At 42.8% G+C, this 17,538-nt stretch overlaps 1 protein-coding gene across 3 annotated transcripts in view; it reads left to right on the forward strand.

Moving 5' to 3' along the window:
• Positions 1-17,538, forward strand: part of capn15 (calpain 15) — a 37,520-nt gene that overhangs the window by 16,499 nt on the left and 3,483 nt on the right. For all 3 annotated transcript variants that reach the window (XM_046376609.1, XM_046376608.1, XM_046376607.1), the window contains 9 exons: positions 5,720-5,928; positions 7,891-8,074; positions 9,672-9,895; positions 10,519-10,644; positions 12,091-12,243; positions 13,887-14,048; positions 14,143-14,378; positions 14,785-14,954; positions 16,214-16,392. In XM_046376609.1, coding sequence (XP_046232565.1) covers positions 5,720-5,928; positions 7,891-8,074; positions 9,672-9,895; positions 10,519-10,644; positions 12,091-12,243; positions 13,887-14,048; positions 14,143-14,378; positions 14,785-14,954; positions 16,214-16,392 — 1,643 coding nt within the window. The remainder of the gene's footprint in view (positions 1-5,719; positions 5,929-7,890; positions 8,075-9,671; positions 9,896-10,518; positions 10,645-12,090; positions 12,244-13,886; positions 14,049-14,142; positions 14,379-14,784; positions 14,955-16,213; positions 16,393-17,538) is intronic.

Here is a 17,538-nt window from a genome sequence, read left to right on the forward strand (position 1 = left end):
GCAACTGGCATTGGTCATTTGTTCAGCACCAATAAGTTAATCGTGTGGCCAGTTTTTTTTTGTTTTAACTTCACATTTTTATTTAATTATTCTTGGTTTCTTTGTGGAATCAAAATCTACTTATTTCAGTATGTAATGCATCACAGGGTGTACTTTGCCTTTCAGTGCACAGTTTCCTCATTGTAATTCCTCTTTTTGTTATTGCTCTGGCATTGTTCCCACTCCCTCAATCTTTCTAATTTCAGAGAAATGCTAATAGGCTTTGTCATTGCCTCTGTTTGCTCTTGCTTCGTTAGCAGAGTTTTAAACGACCAGCGGGTGAATGTGGCTGCCTAGATGAGCTGCACAGACGGTCTCTCATTTTTACATCCAGACTACAACCTTCTCTCAGTACCAGAGAAGTCACTCACAAAATTCTGGTTCAGAATGTAACCGGACTGTGACTCTTGGATTTGGAGGCTCCAGTGGGTCAGGTTTATATTGTTTGTTCTGATCAGTCTGCGCGGAAGTTTTAATCAGGCTCACAATTTCCTGTCCTCAGTTGACACCGAACACAACTTAGAGTTCTTGTTTAGGAAGATATGAGACTACTTAATGAAATACATGTGACTGGATAATGGCACATCTGTCTCTGAAAAACAACAATTTTATCATTCTGGATGTAATTTCCTTTTAATGTGAACTTCCGTGCATCAGTTTTGCCAAGTTATTAAAGGATCAGAGCTGCGTTTGTTGTTAAGAAGACAGCAAATGCTCCTTTTTGCATCAACATACACCATGAAACAGAACATTTTCATTAACCTGCGTAAATGTTAATAATCATAGGTTAAGAGACTTAATTTTGCTTTGGAAATTACAGGCTCATTTGATGTCATAACAGCCCAAAATAATAATGTGTTTTACTTGCTCCAGTGCCTCTGCATTTAATGCTCAAAGATCCAAAAGGCTTTGAGATCAATTGTGTCATTCATGAGCACTGATTGGTCTGATTCACCGGGTCACAGCTGTTTGGAGACACAGAGATGTATTCCCTAGCAACTATAGCTGAGATGTGACAAACTTGATGCTGCTTCTTTATATCATACCGCTTCATGTCCACTTTCTCTGCAGCGCTGACCCTTTGATAAGATTGAATTAAGTTGTCGTGCGCTGTCAGATAGATGATAGATGTCAAATCATTTAAGTTTAAAGGCTGAATTTTTCCTCCCTGTGAAAACTGAAGAAACCAGACAAGTGGTGTAGGACTATTCTTTTTTTCTTTAAGCGTCTTTAATCTCTTATTTTCAACCTTGCTAAAGGGCCATGTGTGTTTTGCATTGCAATATGCAACTGTATTTTTCATGTTCTCATGCCTTTTTGTTTTGTTGTTCTGGAAAATGTGTATGCAGTAAATTGTTGCTTGGAAGTTGCGCTTACTGGCCAGTTGCTTGTCGAGGGTGCACAAACAACATTCACTGAAGACTGTTTTAAATGATGAAACGGGTTTGTAGCGTTGCCTGACTTAGCTGGTGCGTTTCTCCTGCGTTGTTTGCAGTGCACACTGCTCTGTTTTTTGACAGATTGTAAATATCCTCAAGATAATGAGGTAAGTGTGTAGGAAAATTTTGTCTTGATTTTTGTACTTCTACCATGGATACGAAGGCTAGGTAGTCAATAGTTTCTTTTTTGTTTGTTTTTATGATCAGCAGTCAGCACAGGGTGTTCTATTTTGAAAACTGAACGGGTGCCCTATGCCATACATACTTCTGAAACGTAGTGGAATCAGAAGCATTAACCAGGATGGCCGCGATCAGCTCTGGCAGCCGCACCGCAGCTGGATCGCGACTCAGGCCGGTGGAATCAAGCCGTTACTACTCTAGCATGGCACCTATCATGCCATGTTTACAATAGCATGGACTGAGCTTTAAAATCCATTATTAATGTCTTCTTTGAAAGTCACAGGGCTCACTGCTGCGAGCGTGGGAGGAAAGTTGGCTCAGTGGGAAGGAAGGATATTGGAGATCCCTCACACCTACCTTCCCTTCCTCTCTTCCCAATTTAAGATTGACATTAAAGCTAGACTTTCTTTTATCATCTTTCCTTTTCTCCTCCAAATATTTTAGGCCTCCCTCTCTCTAGCTCTGCCCCTCTACACTCTTCAAAGTGCTTTCCCCTCTTCATTTCCTTTTTATCACGTCTCTCTCCATCACATCTATCCCCATACGCTCGTCCTGTTTTTTTTTTGTTTTTTTGTTTTTTTTGCCTCCTCTGCTAATATCTCAAAATATGCTTTCCCCTTGCCTGCCACCGCATCCCCCTCCTCCCCCATCCCAACTTCTCCACACGACTGCACTCAATTCTCCGGTGTAGCAGTCAATGTGTGCTTGTGTGTGTGTGTGTGTGTGTGTGTGTGTGTGCTAAGGTGAACGCAGGGCTGGCCTATTTTTAGTTGCAGAGCTGGAGAGAAGAGGAGCAGAAATGATCTGCTTCCCTATAGTGAATTCAATCACTAACAGCATCAACCGCTGCAGCCTGGTTTTTAGGGGTCAGAGGGATGAAGCGGGGTAGAATTGGTAAGCAAGAGGTGCCAGTCTTTCTAATCCATCCTTGTCGAGGCATTAACACTGGGCAGGCACCAAAACACCAGTGGTGAAATTTAATAATGATAAAAGCTTTTGGTTTACTCTGTGACAGGGCATGTATTTGTGGGCAGTCTGAAAACAGGAACACAGTGAAAGTTTCAGACTGCATGTTTTTATTTGCTTAGCTTGATTTTCTTGCCAGACTTGCTGGATTATAACAGACAGTGTTGCTGATCAAATATTCCATACATTGCTGGGGACCTTGGCCAAAAGCGTGTTGTGAGAAATAGTCTTCTCTCTTCACCTGAGTGGAGTTTGTTTTTCTTGCCTCCTTGCTTTTCTGCTTCCGTTGATTGGTTTGGAGAGTGAGAGACGTGTGTGTGTGTGTTTGCTTGATGCCAGAGCCCCTTAACATGTCTGCTCACTCGCTGTGCCAAACGAGTGAATGCTACTAACAGCCATCAGCCTCGCTTGTGAACTGTAAAACCAAGCTTGGCTGCAACTGGTTCCTCTGTTCCTGCTTCATGTCACCCTCTGGGGGAGCAACAAAGACACGCTACATGACAAAGCATTGACTTTGATTTGTTTTATTTTCATTGTTTACACCCCTCTTTAATACTTTTTGTTGCTTGGATTTTTGAAACATTTGGGATTTTGGTGTGGTTGGGTTTGCATTTTGGATTCTAAGTTCTGACTGCCTGCAGTTTCAGGCTTTTACGGCCCGTGACAGTAATGCACATACCAAGCTGTTCTGGGACACTTTTGTTTTGGGTTTAAAAAGTGTGGCGCTATGAAATCCAGCTCTACAGAATGTTTGTCGCCATATTTTCAAAGATGATTAGGCTGTTTGTAACATGTGAATATCTAGCTACAAGCTTACCATCCCCAGGAAAAGCCTTCTATGTTTGCCAATTCTTTGTAGTCTGGGAGAAAGCAGGGAGGCAGCAGGTTTTCTTAGCTTGGTCCTGACTTCGCTGATCACAGTCTAGTTTGCATGCTGGCACGCTGACAGTAATAGAATCAGAGACAGCAGCACCGGGCTCACCCAGTGAGGACAGTCAGCCAGACTTGGCCCTGGCAAACATCACAACACTGCAACTTGTACAACAGGAAAATGTTTTTTGTATTTGCATCTTATCCACACTTCTTACACAATCCAAGCTGCTGATGATATTTTATATCATACAGGCAGTTTATGTTACTTATTCCATTTCATATACTCTGCTTAATACGGTTTAACACATTGTTAATATATTTTATGCCTATGGAGGGATCTGGTTTTGTTTGTTTGTTTGGAGAGGACTACATAGAAAATGAATGCATTAGCTCACATATTTCGATCATTTAAGACCAGAATTGAGCTCTGGAAAAACAAACAAGACTGTGTATTCCAGGTGTGAATAGACGAATAGCAGCGTGTGTGGCACAGTCTTTTCCTTTATGTGCAGACTGCAGCAGCTCATCATGTCTTCCAAGTGACTCAAAACAGTCCGCTCAGATATGTTCACGATATGAGAAGTGAGTTCAGCAGTGCAGCAGCACCTTCTGGAAGTGAAAGGCTTGAGTGAAATATGTTTAAGCACATGGCAGACTGTGTGAGCACATACTGGAATGCAATGTACACTAAACATCATCTGGCCCTGTTGGTTTATTCATCAAGTGAAGTTTCCTTTAACCTGCACACGAGAGAGTGTGAAAATAAGAGTCCACATCCCTCAGTGAAGTAATCCTCTACATTATGAATGAATTCTTAAAACACAGAGTGTGTAAGTCTGTGTATGAGTAAACTTAAATGCCCATCTCAGGCTAAAATTGGGGCGATAAATCTAATAAGCAATCAAACTCGTGACTTGTTTACGTCATATCCGCCATTAACAGACCATAAGATAGATAAGATAGTATCCTTGGATGTTGGAGTCTTGGTGCCAAGCATTTTGGTATAGTAACTTGTTATTGTAGCTTAGTATAAAAGTACTTCTGTGCTTGTTAAAACACAAGCTGCTGCCAATACTAATACACCATTTGTATAAACCTGCGTTCTGTGAGTTTAATTACTTTGAAGTGCAGTCTCTGTATGTGTCCAGGGCCAAAACTTTTCCCTCCAACTCTGTGATAAATCGACTCTGGCCCCTGTGCCCATGCAATATAAGCCAGCACAAGGGTCAAACGTAAGCCAGGGGAGTACAGAATCGTTAAGCTACGTGGAGACCTCGGATGGTCGGGGCGGGGAGGCTGCGCTGTAGTGATTTTGTCGGGTAGCTAATGCTGCATTGAGGCTACGGAATGGGATTGTGGGCGATAGCGACTAATCAGTTGGCTTCACTGTGAGCCTCCAGCAGGGCGCACACATTACATCCCCTGCCTTCCTCACGACACGCGCACTCGACAGGCCGAGCCCACTTCTGACACCACAAACAGGAAACCAGATAGGGTTGTGTGTGCGTCTGTTGGCCTTCTCAAGTTTGTACAGGAGAGTTTTAGATGGGCAGATAGTGTGACAGATTAGGTGTCTTGATCTGTTAATGTATCCATGTAGTCCAGGTCCTGGATACAGTAGAGAGGCAGGTACATTTCAGAGCCTTTAAATCCAGTGTGTCATCTTAAATACTCTGGTGCTCTGCAGGTGGTGTGAAGCATTTAAAATCTTTGAAAGTGATTTGCATTTGTGTCCTGTATCCTGGCTGGTACGTGGCACCACATTTCACCTCCTGTTGTGCACATGTGTGATGCCACACTAGATGTGGAAGTAATTCCTCCTGACACATGACTAAATGTGGAAGGCGGCGGTTTGTCCTTGTTCCTCCCCAGAATCCAGGGCACATGTGGCGTCCTGTGTTAATCTACATGCACCTGCAAAATGTGTCATATCAGAAATGGAGGGTGGAGATTAATGGTTAGTCCTCAAAGCTCCAAGTGCCTTTAAGGTTTGCATTAGCTGTTTGAAAAGCTTTATTTTTAAGTGCTCTCACTAACTCCTTTGGGCATGATTTAAAAATGGATTTTCAGGTTTGGTTTTTTTTGTTTGTTTGTTTTTTTCAAAGAGGTTTTCTCTTAATAGCCAAGTACTGTTTTTGAATCTATTTTAAATGGCAGTCATTGTGAAAATATTCAGCCGTTTCACCCCCCTCCCTCCACTGTCTCTTCTTGTGCCTGTTCAGAACACCGTGAACTTCGTGGATGACAGTTTCCCTCCGGGACCTCGTTCCGTGGGCTTCCCTGAGGGCGACAGCGTCCAGCAGCGAATCAAAAAGTGGCTTCGTCCCCACGAGATCAATTGCAGCAACTTCAAAGACCGAGGCGTCAAGTGGTCTGTTTTCCGCACGCCACGGCCCTCTGACATCCTGCAAGGCCTGCTCGGGAACTGCTGGTGAGCTGTCAGAACTGAGCCCAAGGACACACAGGACACTTGTCGGTCTGGAGATCTTAGTAAAATCTAGAGGTAGACTTATCATTTACAAAACAAGGCTGGAAAAGCGAGGATGCGGGTTGGCCTGATTAATGCTTTGACCCGAGACAAACAACAATACCCAAAGATCCCAAACGTAAAAAGACACTGTTCATTCCACTCAGTCACTGTGGATGTTCAGTGTACTCTAGAACAGACAACAGATAACATTCCAAGTCTGTGTGGTTTTGTTTGAGGCTGCTTTAGATGAACACTACAGCCTGAAGCTAGCAGAGAGACAGAGATGGAGACTGTGACAGAGAGGTAGTGAAACAGTAACTAAAAAGCGAGAAACTAAAAAAAACTGGAAGACTGGGGGGAGGGCAAAAACAAAGAAGGCAGGGATTAAATGAAAGCAGGAGCAAGGTGTAGTTGGACAGATGCACAGATACACCTGACAAGGAGATTATTCACAGGAATGTGAGTTTGGACATATGCTTTATCTCTCTGCCCTTGTTCTGTGTGTCCTTTAGGGAGTGTGTTTATATGTGTGTTGACATCCAACATCTTTCTCTCTCTACACACACACACACACACACACACACACACACACACACACACTCTCACACATCAAAGTTGTCCCAATACAACTTCTCGCTTCATCACCAGCACACATAGCTTATCAAAAATAACCCTCCCCAGAGCCGAATCCTATCACTCGCAACAGGATGTAACCCTAATTCATCTCTCTCGCTTGCTCTCATTCTCATACACACACACACACTTGTCCTAATAAACCAGCAAACAACCCAGCTCCCTACAGCCAGACGATGACACGAGAAGAAAGTATTGCCAGTCACCCTTGTCCTTGAGTACAGCTGCGTTACAAGCTGACATTATAGTCACATTATGACACAGCTAACTGGATTTTTATTTTATTTTTTTTTATTTTTATTTATTTATTCATTTATTTTTATTTGTGCAGCCGTTTTCCATCAGTGGCTGAATGGGCTGATCGGCCTCACTCAGCTGCCACTTGGAACAGATGGAATATAGCTTTAATGATACACATTTCCAACCCTGCATTTAAGAGTGACAGTCTGTGAACAGCTGCTGCGCTAACACACAGTGACGGCAGGACTGAAAGGGATATTACTTTTCATCTGCAGATGTGACGACAGTAATACTAGTGACAATAGTAGCTAGTTAGTTTGATCAATTTTACGCTGTACAATCAGCAGTGAATGAACAGCACAGAAAGGCAAATATTTTTAGCTTGTTGTCCATTAACTTCTACAGTTTGTAGCCATTTCATCAGCACTGTGTAATCTCATTCCACACTTTCAGATGAACTAATGTTCACTTTAAAATATATTCCTTTTAAGTTGGATCCTCATGTCCCCAGCCACATTTCTCTGGTGTGAGAAATTAGCATTTTCTGATGTATCCGGATTTTTGTGATTAACTAATTTCTCTTGCAGACTAATTAGTGGCGACGAGCCAGTTTGTCTTTGCTGCAGGGTGAATTAACTGCAATCGGGAGGTAACTGGAAGGCACAGATGCTTGACTCATCAAATGTGATTGATTTTCAATGAGGGCAAATTGTGGAAAAAAAAACTTTCATAGCTGTTCAAAGTACCTTGTGGAGAAGGATGTTTTTAATTGCACATTTACAGTCTGCAAGACTGCTTGTCAGTTTGTTTCTGTTTGTTCTTTTCTCTGATTACGTCTCGATGTCGACATTTCTTCCTTCCATTCAGCCATCCCACCTGTCCATCATAATCAACTGATCGTTAATGTCTTTGACTCTTCTTTTTTTTTTTTTCACTGCTTAATTCAGATTCTCTTTGCACTTTGTTTCATTCACATCCTCTCATTCACCCATCTGTCCATCCTGATCCGACATTTGATTTTCCGATTCATTGAGTTTTATCCCTCCCCAGGTTTTTGAGTGCACTGGCCGTGCTGGCGGAGCGTCCAGAGCTGGTGGAGAGGGTAATGATCACCAGGACCATCTGCCCAGAGGGGGCCTACCAGGTTCGGTTATGTAAAGACGGGACGTGGACAACTGTACTGGTGGACGACATGCTGCCCTGCGACGACTATGGCTACCTCCTCTTCTCCCAGGTCAGGAAAGAAGGGAGGGGTGTAGGTAGCCCTGAAGGGACAGCTTTAAGGGAAGACATAATTGATGAGAAAAGAGTGAGAGCGAGGAAAGCTGAAGCACAGTGGTCTCAAAGATATTCAGTGAATAAGATGCGCTATTCAGTGAAGAGGTTGTACGGGTGCTGCAAAATGAGTAGATGGAACTGAGAATGAAATGCGCCGTATTCTACTCGTATATTTGACCTCTTCCAGGTCATAGAGGTTGGAAGATGGAGAGTGAATACAAAGTAGGGACTGACTAATATATATATATATATATATATGTATATTTTAAATGGGTTTATACCAATACTGATCATACACCATATAGACAAAATATTAGGACGCCTGATCTTTACAACAACAGGGATTTTAATAACATTGCAGTCTCTGCACACTCCTCTCTTCTGTGAGTATTTTTGCCCATTCATGGAGCAGAGCGTTTGTGAGGTCAGGCACGGATGTTGGACGAAAAGGCCTGACTCACAATCTCTGTTGCAGTGCATCCCAAAAATGTTCAGTGAGGTTGCTTAATGGCTGTGCGAAGTCTCACTTGCCTCAAGTGATTTCACTTCATCTGTGCTTGAGATGAATTAGCCACTAACATAACATATATTAATCGGTGTTCGTGCAGGGCTAGCAGGTGTAATTGTCATTGGGTAATGTATGCATCTGGTTTTGACAAGGAAGAAGAATGCGTGGCATGATAAAGACCATACTGGATCTGATGAGTTGCTTTCATCTTTTTTTTTTACTTTTTTTAATTAACCATTGTGAGACCGAGAGGGTTAAAGAAGTGCATAGCAAGAATTTTTTTAAAGGCAGCAGGAAGGAGCACAGTTATGGAACTAATAAAGAATTATCTTATCTTAAAGACATCTGACATAAAATACATCGGATATACTCTATATGCACAGAATACGCAGTGTGTTCATATTTGCCTTGTTTAGGGAGCTGCAACATCAGCATAATATCTTCTTAATATGAATTTAAGTTTATTCATTACTTTTTTCCACAAAGTGTGTCTCAAAGGACCCCACTGAAGAGGACTGTACCTCAAGGCCTAGTTAATCAACAGTCAATTACAGGACGAATGAAGTAATGCGTTATGCAACAAATAAAGTACAGGGAAACAAAACCAGGTACACACATGAGATACACACTGCTTTATGTTGTAAAGCCTTATCTGCCTAATCTCATTCAGACTCCCTGCTGCTGCTAACATTAAATCCTCAAAGAAGGCAAGTGAGGAAAAAGGAAATAGAAGTGACATTGGGATGCCCAGGTCAAAGTTAAATCCATCCCCATGATGACTAAGCATGTAGGAAAACCAAACGATAAGAGTACAGTCTAAGTGTGCATAAGATAAGATAAGAAAGAATAAATTAGACAGTCCACCTTTTTTCCAGATTATCATGTTCAGAAATCTTTAAACATTTGAGTTACAGCCAACAGGTTCATAGCCAACTCCTCCCACAGCAAACACAACATCCTGTTAAGAATGTACCTCCATCAGTGAGTGGTACTCTGGACTGGGACGTGACTAAATATTTCCCCCTTCTGTTTCCCATCATTCCAGGCCCAGAGGAAGCAGCTTTGGGTGGCGCTGATTGAAAAGGCCCTGGCCAAACTCCATGGCTCCTACTTTGCCCTGCAGGCAGGGCGTGCCATTGAAGGCCTGGCCACACTGACGGGAGCTCCTTGTGACTCCCTGATGCTCCAGGTCAGCTCAACTAACCCTCGGGAGGAACCCATCGATACAGACCTCATCTGGGCCAAGATGCTCAGCTCCAAGGAGGCCGGGTAAGGAGGGAGTGGAAGGGCTGTTTTGGTGGAATGAGGAACATTGTCCTTACTGACTTTCCTTTTCCCTTATTCACCTTCTTCCTGTTCTGTTAAATAGCATACACAATACACACACACACATATGCAATAGACAAAATAATAAACAGCAAACAGTGAGCCAACATTCTATAATCACAGCTACAGACATTAAGGTGTTCCAAAGCTGCAAAGGTGCTGACTGCCAATTTGAAGCTTATGTCAGTAATAAAAGAGGTCTGGTAATAAGCAACATGAGACACAACTAGCTGGACTCCAAAGGGCTCAAATCATCTGTGGCCAAACTGCAGGTCCATCTGTCAGAAAACCTGTATTAATCAATATATCAAAGTGGAATGCCCTGGAACATCATGACAGCATTCACTGACTGTACTAAACAGACACCAGCTGCATCCGCAAAGTAGCAGCAATCATTTTGGGACGTATTAGATGCTAATAAATGATACTTGCTTTTGGCTTTTTGCTGACAAACTTAAATAATGCCTGAATAAGTAAAGCAAATTGAATAAGGGCATTCCTTACATTTCTTCTTTATTTTCTGTTTCCATATGATAATTAATGAATCCTGTGCCTTTGTCTGTTAGGTTTCTAATGGGTGCATCTTGTGGAGGAGGCAACATGAAAGTAGACGACGTTGTCTATGAGTCTCTGGGTCTGCGGCCCCGACATGCCTATTCCGTCCTGGATGTGCGGGATGTCCAGGGTTACAGGTAAGTAGACCATAGAAGGAAATGAAAGAACATTATCTGCAAGTCTTTTCGTCTGTCTATGATTTCTTCTATTTTTGTCGTTCTTCGATCATTGTGGTCACTCCATGTTTCTCTTTTAACATCTTTCTATCTGCTCTTTCCACCTCCTAACATCTATTCTATCTCTGTGACAAATATAGAGGACCTTCAAGGGAAATATAAAATTCAGTGAAGACCTGTGTACTATCCTGCTACATCTGCTGCTAGCTGAGGGTGGAACCAATGATTTTGTGCTGTTGAGAAAACTGATAATACAATCTGCAGCTTGCAACAATTCGTGTTTTAATCCTGGGACGATGTTGGATGAATTCAGCAGATATCGGGTCATATTTTGTGTACAACTGCAAAGATGAAGGATTTTGAATTTGCTCTAGCTTTGCCTCCTGCCTCTGACTGGCTTCTTCCTCCTAGCAACGGAGCCCAAGGCTAATGGCTATTGTAATATTTAGAGGCTTGCCATGCCAATTTCTCAGAAACAACGTTTAAATTATTAAAACGCATGGGCATAAACATACGGGATTGTAACATTGTCAAGGAGAGTGCTGTGTTTCTATGTTAAGTAACAGCGGGAATATCATTCAAAGAACAGTTTGAAATGGGAACAACAGAATGGGGAGTTAACCAGAATTAGCCGCTGCTCTTGTTGATGGAAACCAGTGACTCGAACAGCAGTGGCTCAGGCTTGGAAGGAAACCATGTCTTAAAGATTTTGTGGATTCACCAAGTCTTGCCTCAGATTTAAAGCTACATTTCATACACCATAGTTGCTGATTGAAGTGTATCCTTTTGCCTACTTTTTGGAGGTATTTTGTGAATGATTCATACATAAATGGGCTGCAGCCTTGATGCCATTAGAGAACAGGTGCACATCAGTTCAGTTTGATCACTTTGATCATGATCGCATTGTGAATCAACACAATAGAGGAGGCTGCTTCTCTCTTACCTGAGAGAGGAAGTTGAGAGTAGTCGTAAATCCCAGATGTAATTTGCTCAAGAGCCTCACACAGCCACTTTAATTTACTCCCATAAAGCAATCGGAGTGGAAGATTGGGCTGCAGTGCTTGATCTGAAATGGGTTGGGAGTCCTCCTGCTTGGCGCTGGAGCAGATGAAAAGCAGCGTGGAAACAGTGCTTCACCTGCCCCCCCTGTTTTGTTTTTTTTTTTTTCATTCTTTTGGAAAGTGGAGACTCTCCAATATGGTCTTCCATTATTCCTCCCAAGATTTTCACTGTAGGGAGGAGGCAGTAAAATGAAATGGGTTGTTAAAAAGTAGGCAATCATCCATGAGAGGAGCAATATGAGTCTGCAGAGATGGGGACACTGCGTTTAACTGGATCCTGTTTTAGTCTCTTCCCTACCTGTTAATCATCCTCCTCCCTGCCTCTCGCTCTTTGCCCGTGCTTCAGGCTGTTGAGGCTACGTAACCCGTGGGGTCGATTCTCGTGGAACGGCAGCTGGTCGGACGAGTGGACGGACTGGCCGCAGCACCTGCGTCACGAGCTGATGGCTCACGGTAGCAGTGAGGGAGTCTTCTGGATGGAGTACACTGACTTCATAAAGTAAGATCCATGTTTACAGAGATGATTTTTACTTTTTTTAAGTGGCAGTTGTGTACCTTTTTTTGGGGTTGTTCAGCTCAGGAAGTTGTGGGCTTATTCTCACTGAGGCAGATGCAACCGCAGCAACATCGTATTGCCATTATAAGCCACAGTGAGGATTTCTCACAGGAAGGATCTACACCAGAACTGACTGTTTAGAAGAGCAAATGTCAAGGCTTTTGTGAACTGAGTACAGGTGAAATAACTTGCAAAATCTTGTGCCTTTGTGGTGTGCGCTGACCATCTGGTATGGATACCCAACTGAGTGACAGCATTTCTGTTGTTTTTAGTACACTGTGTTTGTTGACAAATGCATGATAGACGTGGTTCCCACACCATAGATTTATTGTGGTTGCCAGAGATTCTGCTATTGACAAGTGTTTTTCTAGTTGTGTTTTTATGCATCCCTGCATACCCTTCCTTTTCATAAAATGTCATTGGCCAGCGACATTATGGAGGTCAGTAAACACATTTTCATTGAAAACAAAATTGAAAGTAATCTGAAACATAATAGAGAGCCCAGGCCACAATGTTGGAAGAAAAATAAAACTGAAGTGAGGTGCAGCCTTAAAGTCAAGCAAGAGCAAAAAAATCTAGTATTTGAAGAAAATCCGTGTGTCTATCAACAAAAACATTTTACCAAGTGCTTGTATTCTGCGTGAATAACCTGATGTTACACTTGCACAAAAGTGAGGTAGTGCACAAGATTGCACTTCCCTCAAAAATGTTTTTTCTTCTGATCAATAGACATTGTCCACCAGGTTAGTGGGTTCGTGAACAACATGTTTGTGAGTCTGTTATTCATGTTCCTCTGTGTCTAACAAAATAAGAGTTGCAATAAGTCCAGCGGATCAATGTGGCTGTCCTCCTGAATGACTCACACCTGAAAAATGCATTCGGCCCAGACAGAAATCCCATCCGTCTTCTCACTGTTTATTGTTTTCTCTGACAGGCAAATAATCTCAGTATTGTTCCATATGACAAACCTGCAGCCTGTGTCTGCCTGGACATGTTTTAGTGTTGAAACAGAAAAACTGGTCATCTTTTCAACGGGCTTGCATTGACTCATATGCAGGTGGACCAATAAGACTAAAGTTTCTTATTAATAACTTTTTGGATAGAATATTTCACTGAAAACAAGAACCGCAGGGATATTCATCTCTGCTGATCAAAACTGTAAAACTTCAGCATACCTGCCTTCTCTTCCTGTCTCCTCATCCTGATAGTCAAGAAGACAAAAGTAAGATGTAAGACGGTTGTCAGAGTGAGGTTAGGAAGTGATGAAACAATAAAAATCAGACTGAAAGTGAGGAAGAGGATGTCTCTCGGGGCCTCTGTCTTTGAAGGAAGAGGTCTGATATGTTAGCAAAGTAAATGGTGGTTGTACGGCAGCACCCTCAGAGGCTATGCTAATGTTAAACACTTGCTTGTGATGCATGCAAATAGACTTAGCTCAAGAAAAGCGGTGGTGGGGCAGGGGTGGCCAGTCAAATCGCTATTACCTCAGTAGAATGGGTCTCTCCGCTTCTGGAAATACGCAGACCTGATGCCATATAAATATATATGCTAAAGACGACTGTCCTGTCGTCCATCTCCTCTCACAGGTACTTTGACTCAGTGGACATCTGTAAGATCCACTCAGACTGGCAGGAGGTGAGGCTACAGGGCTGCTTCCCCAGCAAGGCGAGCGGACCGGTCACCGTCACAGCCCTCACCGTGCTGGAGAGGACAGCGTTGGAGTTTGCTCTCTTCCAGGAGGGAAGCAGGTAAATGGGACACTTGCATTTTTAGTCTCTCTTCCCTCTCCCCGCCGTTCATTTGACGCTGACCCGCTCTCCTCACCTCCTCTTCCACCTGCAGGCGTTCGGACACAGCCGACAGCCACCTACTGGACCTGTGCATTATGGTTTTTCGTGCCTCCTTCGGCAGCGGCAACAAGCTGACTCTGGGCCGCTTGTTGGCCCACAGCAAGCGAGCGGTGAAAAAGTTTGTTGGCTGCGATGTGATGCTGGAGCCGGGGGAGTACGCTGTCGTCTGCTGCGCCTTCAACCACTGGCAGATGAATGTCAGCGGCACGGGAGGTCCACCCACGCCCAGTAGGTGTACAGACACAATGTGCACGAGGAGCGATTTATTGTTTTTGCTCATGAATATTTACTCAGCTTTAGAGCTGCAGTGCTAATCTGAAAGAAAGAAAATTAACTGCCAGTCATTTTGACAATGAATTAATCATTTCAGTTACTTTTAAAGCAAAAAAACGTCCAGCATTTGATGGTTCCAACTTCTTAAATGTAAGAATTTGCTGATTTTCTTCTTCATATATGATAAGTGAAGAGTCGTTGAGTTTTAGGCTGTAGGTTGAATAAATGAAGCCGATCGAAGACGTCACAATTGTGAAACTTATCATCAAAACTGCAGCCCTGCTCCACATTAACGGAACGTTTCAGCTGACTTAAAACATGCAGTGGCTAATTCAGAATCGTGTAACCTTCCTCTTCCCAGTCTCCAGCCCCACCAGTGGCACAGCACGACGACCCAGCCAGGATTTCCCCGGCTACATCCTCGCTATCTACAGCTCCAGGCAGGTGATGGTGGAGCAGGTGGAGGCGATGGCCACCACACTGGCCGACGCCATCATCCTCCTCACGGAAAACAAAGGCGAAAGACACGAGGTGAGAGACGCTCTCATCACAAAATGAGAGAATAAAGCATATGTGGTTCTGTTTCCTAACTCCTCGGCTTTCACTGTTTTCACTGTCTGTGTCTCGCGCACACACACACACACACACACACACACACACACACACAGGTTGTTCATCTTTGAATATAATATATATATTCTTGTGTACGCTTGCACCTCTGTAAGCTACTTTGAGATAACACTTCAGATTTCCTCTGCTGAGTCCTGAATCCTCTTCTGCCTTAGAACATGCAAGTATGTGCACATTATGTCTCACACACACACACACACACACACACACACACACACACCAGTGAAGCAAATTATTCTGGGTCTCCTCCGCGTTTTCCTGAAAGTGCTGTCACATTGCCGAATATTTTAGAGGATGACAGCGCTTTTCAAACACTTTAGATCGTCTTCCTTAAGTCATTCAGCTCCCCAGGAATTCACCACTCAAGGTAGATGGGTCGAGCACAGCACGCACTACACAAGCTCCAGTGTTATAGCAGTATAGCTGAAAAAAAACATTCTTGAGCACGTTGTTATAAATAATTTGAGCAGTCCTGACTTTTATACTATGAGAACGTGAGACGTGTTGCTGACAGATATTTTCAACATACAGTGGGATTGCCGGATGCTGTTAATGGGCCAATGGACGTGAAAATGACAGCAGTTAAAGCAGATAAGCTGCGCTGTATTCACTTTATTACTTTCATTACATTGTTCCAAGTCCCAGAAGAGACAGCCACTGTTGTCATCTCAACGTCAGCGAGAATGAATGCTGAATGCAGTCTTAAAATCATTTTATCACTATTGGAAAAATAGTCCTTTTAGTGATGGACCTTTTTCACTGTGGCTGTGTTGTGTATATTTATAAATATGCATTGTAAATATCACTCTCCATGCTTATGTCAGCCTCAGGTACATATGTTGGTATATGAGGTTTGTTTATAGCAAACAATTGAAGGCAGAGCAAAATTCTCTTGTACCTCTCACACCAGGTGATCAGATTTAGCATTCATTTTTACCTGCGTACACAATCACTGACACACCACGGCCAGTTTTTGTACTGGAGCTTCACATGAGGGGAATCACCGTGCCAAAATAAACTTGAACATTTACTGTGAAATGACACTATACCACTGCTGCGTATAGTGTATTGGGTTTGGCTGTAGGACCTGCAGACTCACACGAGTTTGCAAATGTGTCTTTTCTGCTCCGTTGATTGCGTTCATTCACGTGTGCTCTCAGGGCCGCGAGGGCATGACGTGCTACTACCTGACCCACGGCTGGGCGGGGCTCATTGTGGTGGTGGAGAACCGCCACCCCAAATACTACCTCCACGTCTCCTGTGACTGCACTGACAGCTTCAATGTGGTGTCGACGCGCGGCAGCCTCAAGACCATCGACAGCGTACCGCCTTTGCACAGGTACGCACGTGTACCCACACTCACATGCGCACATTCCTGAAAGCCTTTTTTTTTTTTTATCAAGCTATATTTTACCTTGGGAGAAATAACCTGAATAGATAACAAGTGAAGAGATTAAATGCTCTGGGAACATTTGGTACAGGTGCAGCAAACATCCACCCATTTAGATGATTATATCTGTACACACACTTATATAAACACAGTGATCCCAGGGGATTAGTGCTCTATATGTCTTCATAATCTACTTTAGTTTGGTCTCAGCACAATTATAGCTGCCTTTGTTTTCCGTTGGTTCCCATTTTTCTCTGCCCCTTAAAGCCAGTGTTTTGAAGACCTGAAGAATATTGCAAGGCTCAGGCACTCCTATTAAACGCAGCGCAGGTTTAACAGGAGTGTTCAGACATCATTAGGCTTCTCTAAATTTAGGTTCTTTGGACATCTGCTGTTTGAATGTTTCAGTCGTGTGGATGAATTATAGCACAAATTGATGCAAATTTACCACCCTATCCCCTTGAAGTTATGTTCCACATAATGGGAAGCTGTAAAAAAAATCACCATGCGTTTTCTCTCATATAACAAGAACATTATGCCAGTTCATTTGATAAAAAACACTCAGTGCTGTGATGTGATGTTCTTACTTGCTGTCGTACAATGGGTTCACAGGCAAAATCATTTAGCGGTTTTTATTTTTCCCATTTCCTGTCACCATATTTCGTCATCTCGTCTCCCTAAATGAATCACAAAAACAAGTTACTCCATGGTGCTGATTAATTAACTTGTCTTCGTCCAGTGCCTGTGTTAACCTTGCTGACCTTGCTAACCAATGAACAGTCCCAAGATCAGTGGTAAAAATTACTGGGGGCAAGGAAGGGCCAGCAAAATAACTTTTGTTCAGCGCCGTTAGTCTTCCCATGTGAGATTTATTGTAGAATTACAAAATAAAGTTGTTGCATCAAAAAGATTTTAATTCATATCAATTTTAATGAATTGCAAAGCTGAATGGGGCAATTAATGAATAGGGAATTCAGGCACCGTTTATTGGTGTACTCTAGTGCATCCATCACAGACCCGTTCACCCTTCAGATGGCTGTAGTAACAGTTTATTTAAAATTACAATTAAAATTGAGTGTTTGTTATGTTTTCCAT

The sequence above is a fragment of the Scatophagus argus genome, chromosome 21 (genome assembly GCF_020382885.2).
Source record: "Scatophagus argus isolate fScaArg1 chromosome 21, fScaArg1.pri, whole genome shotgun sequence".
Lineage (NCBI taxonomy): Eukaryota > Metazoa > Chordata > Actinopteri > Scatophagidae > Scatophagus > Scatophagus argus.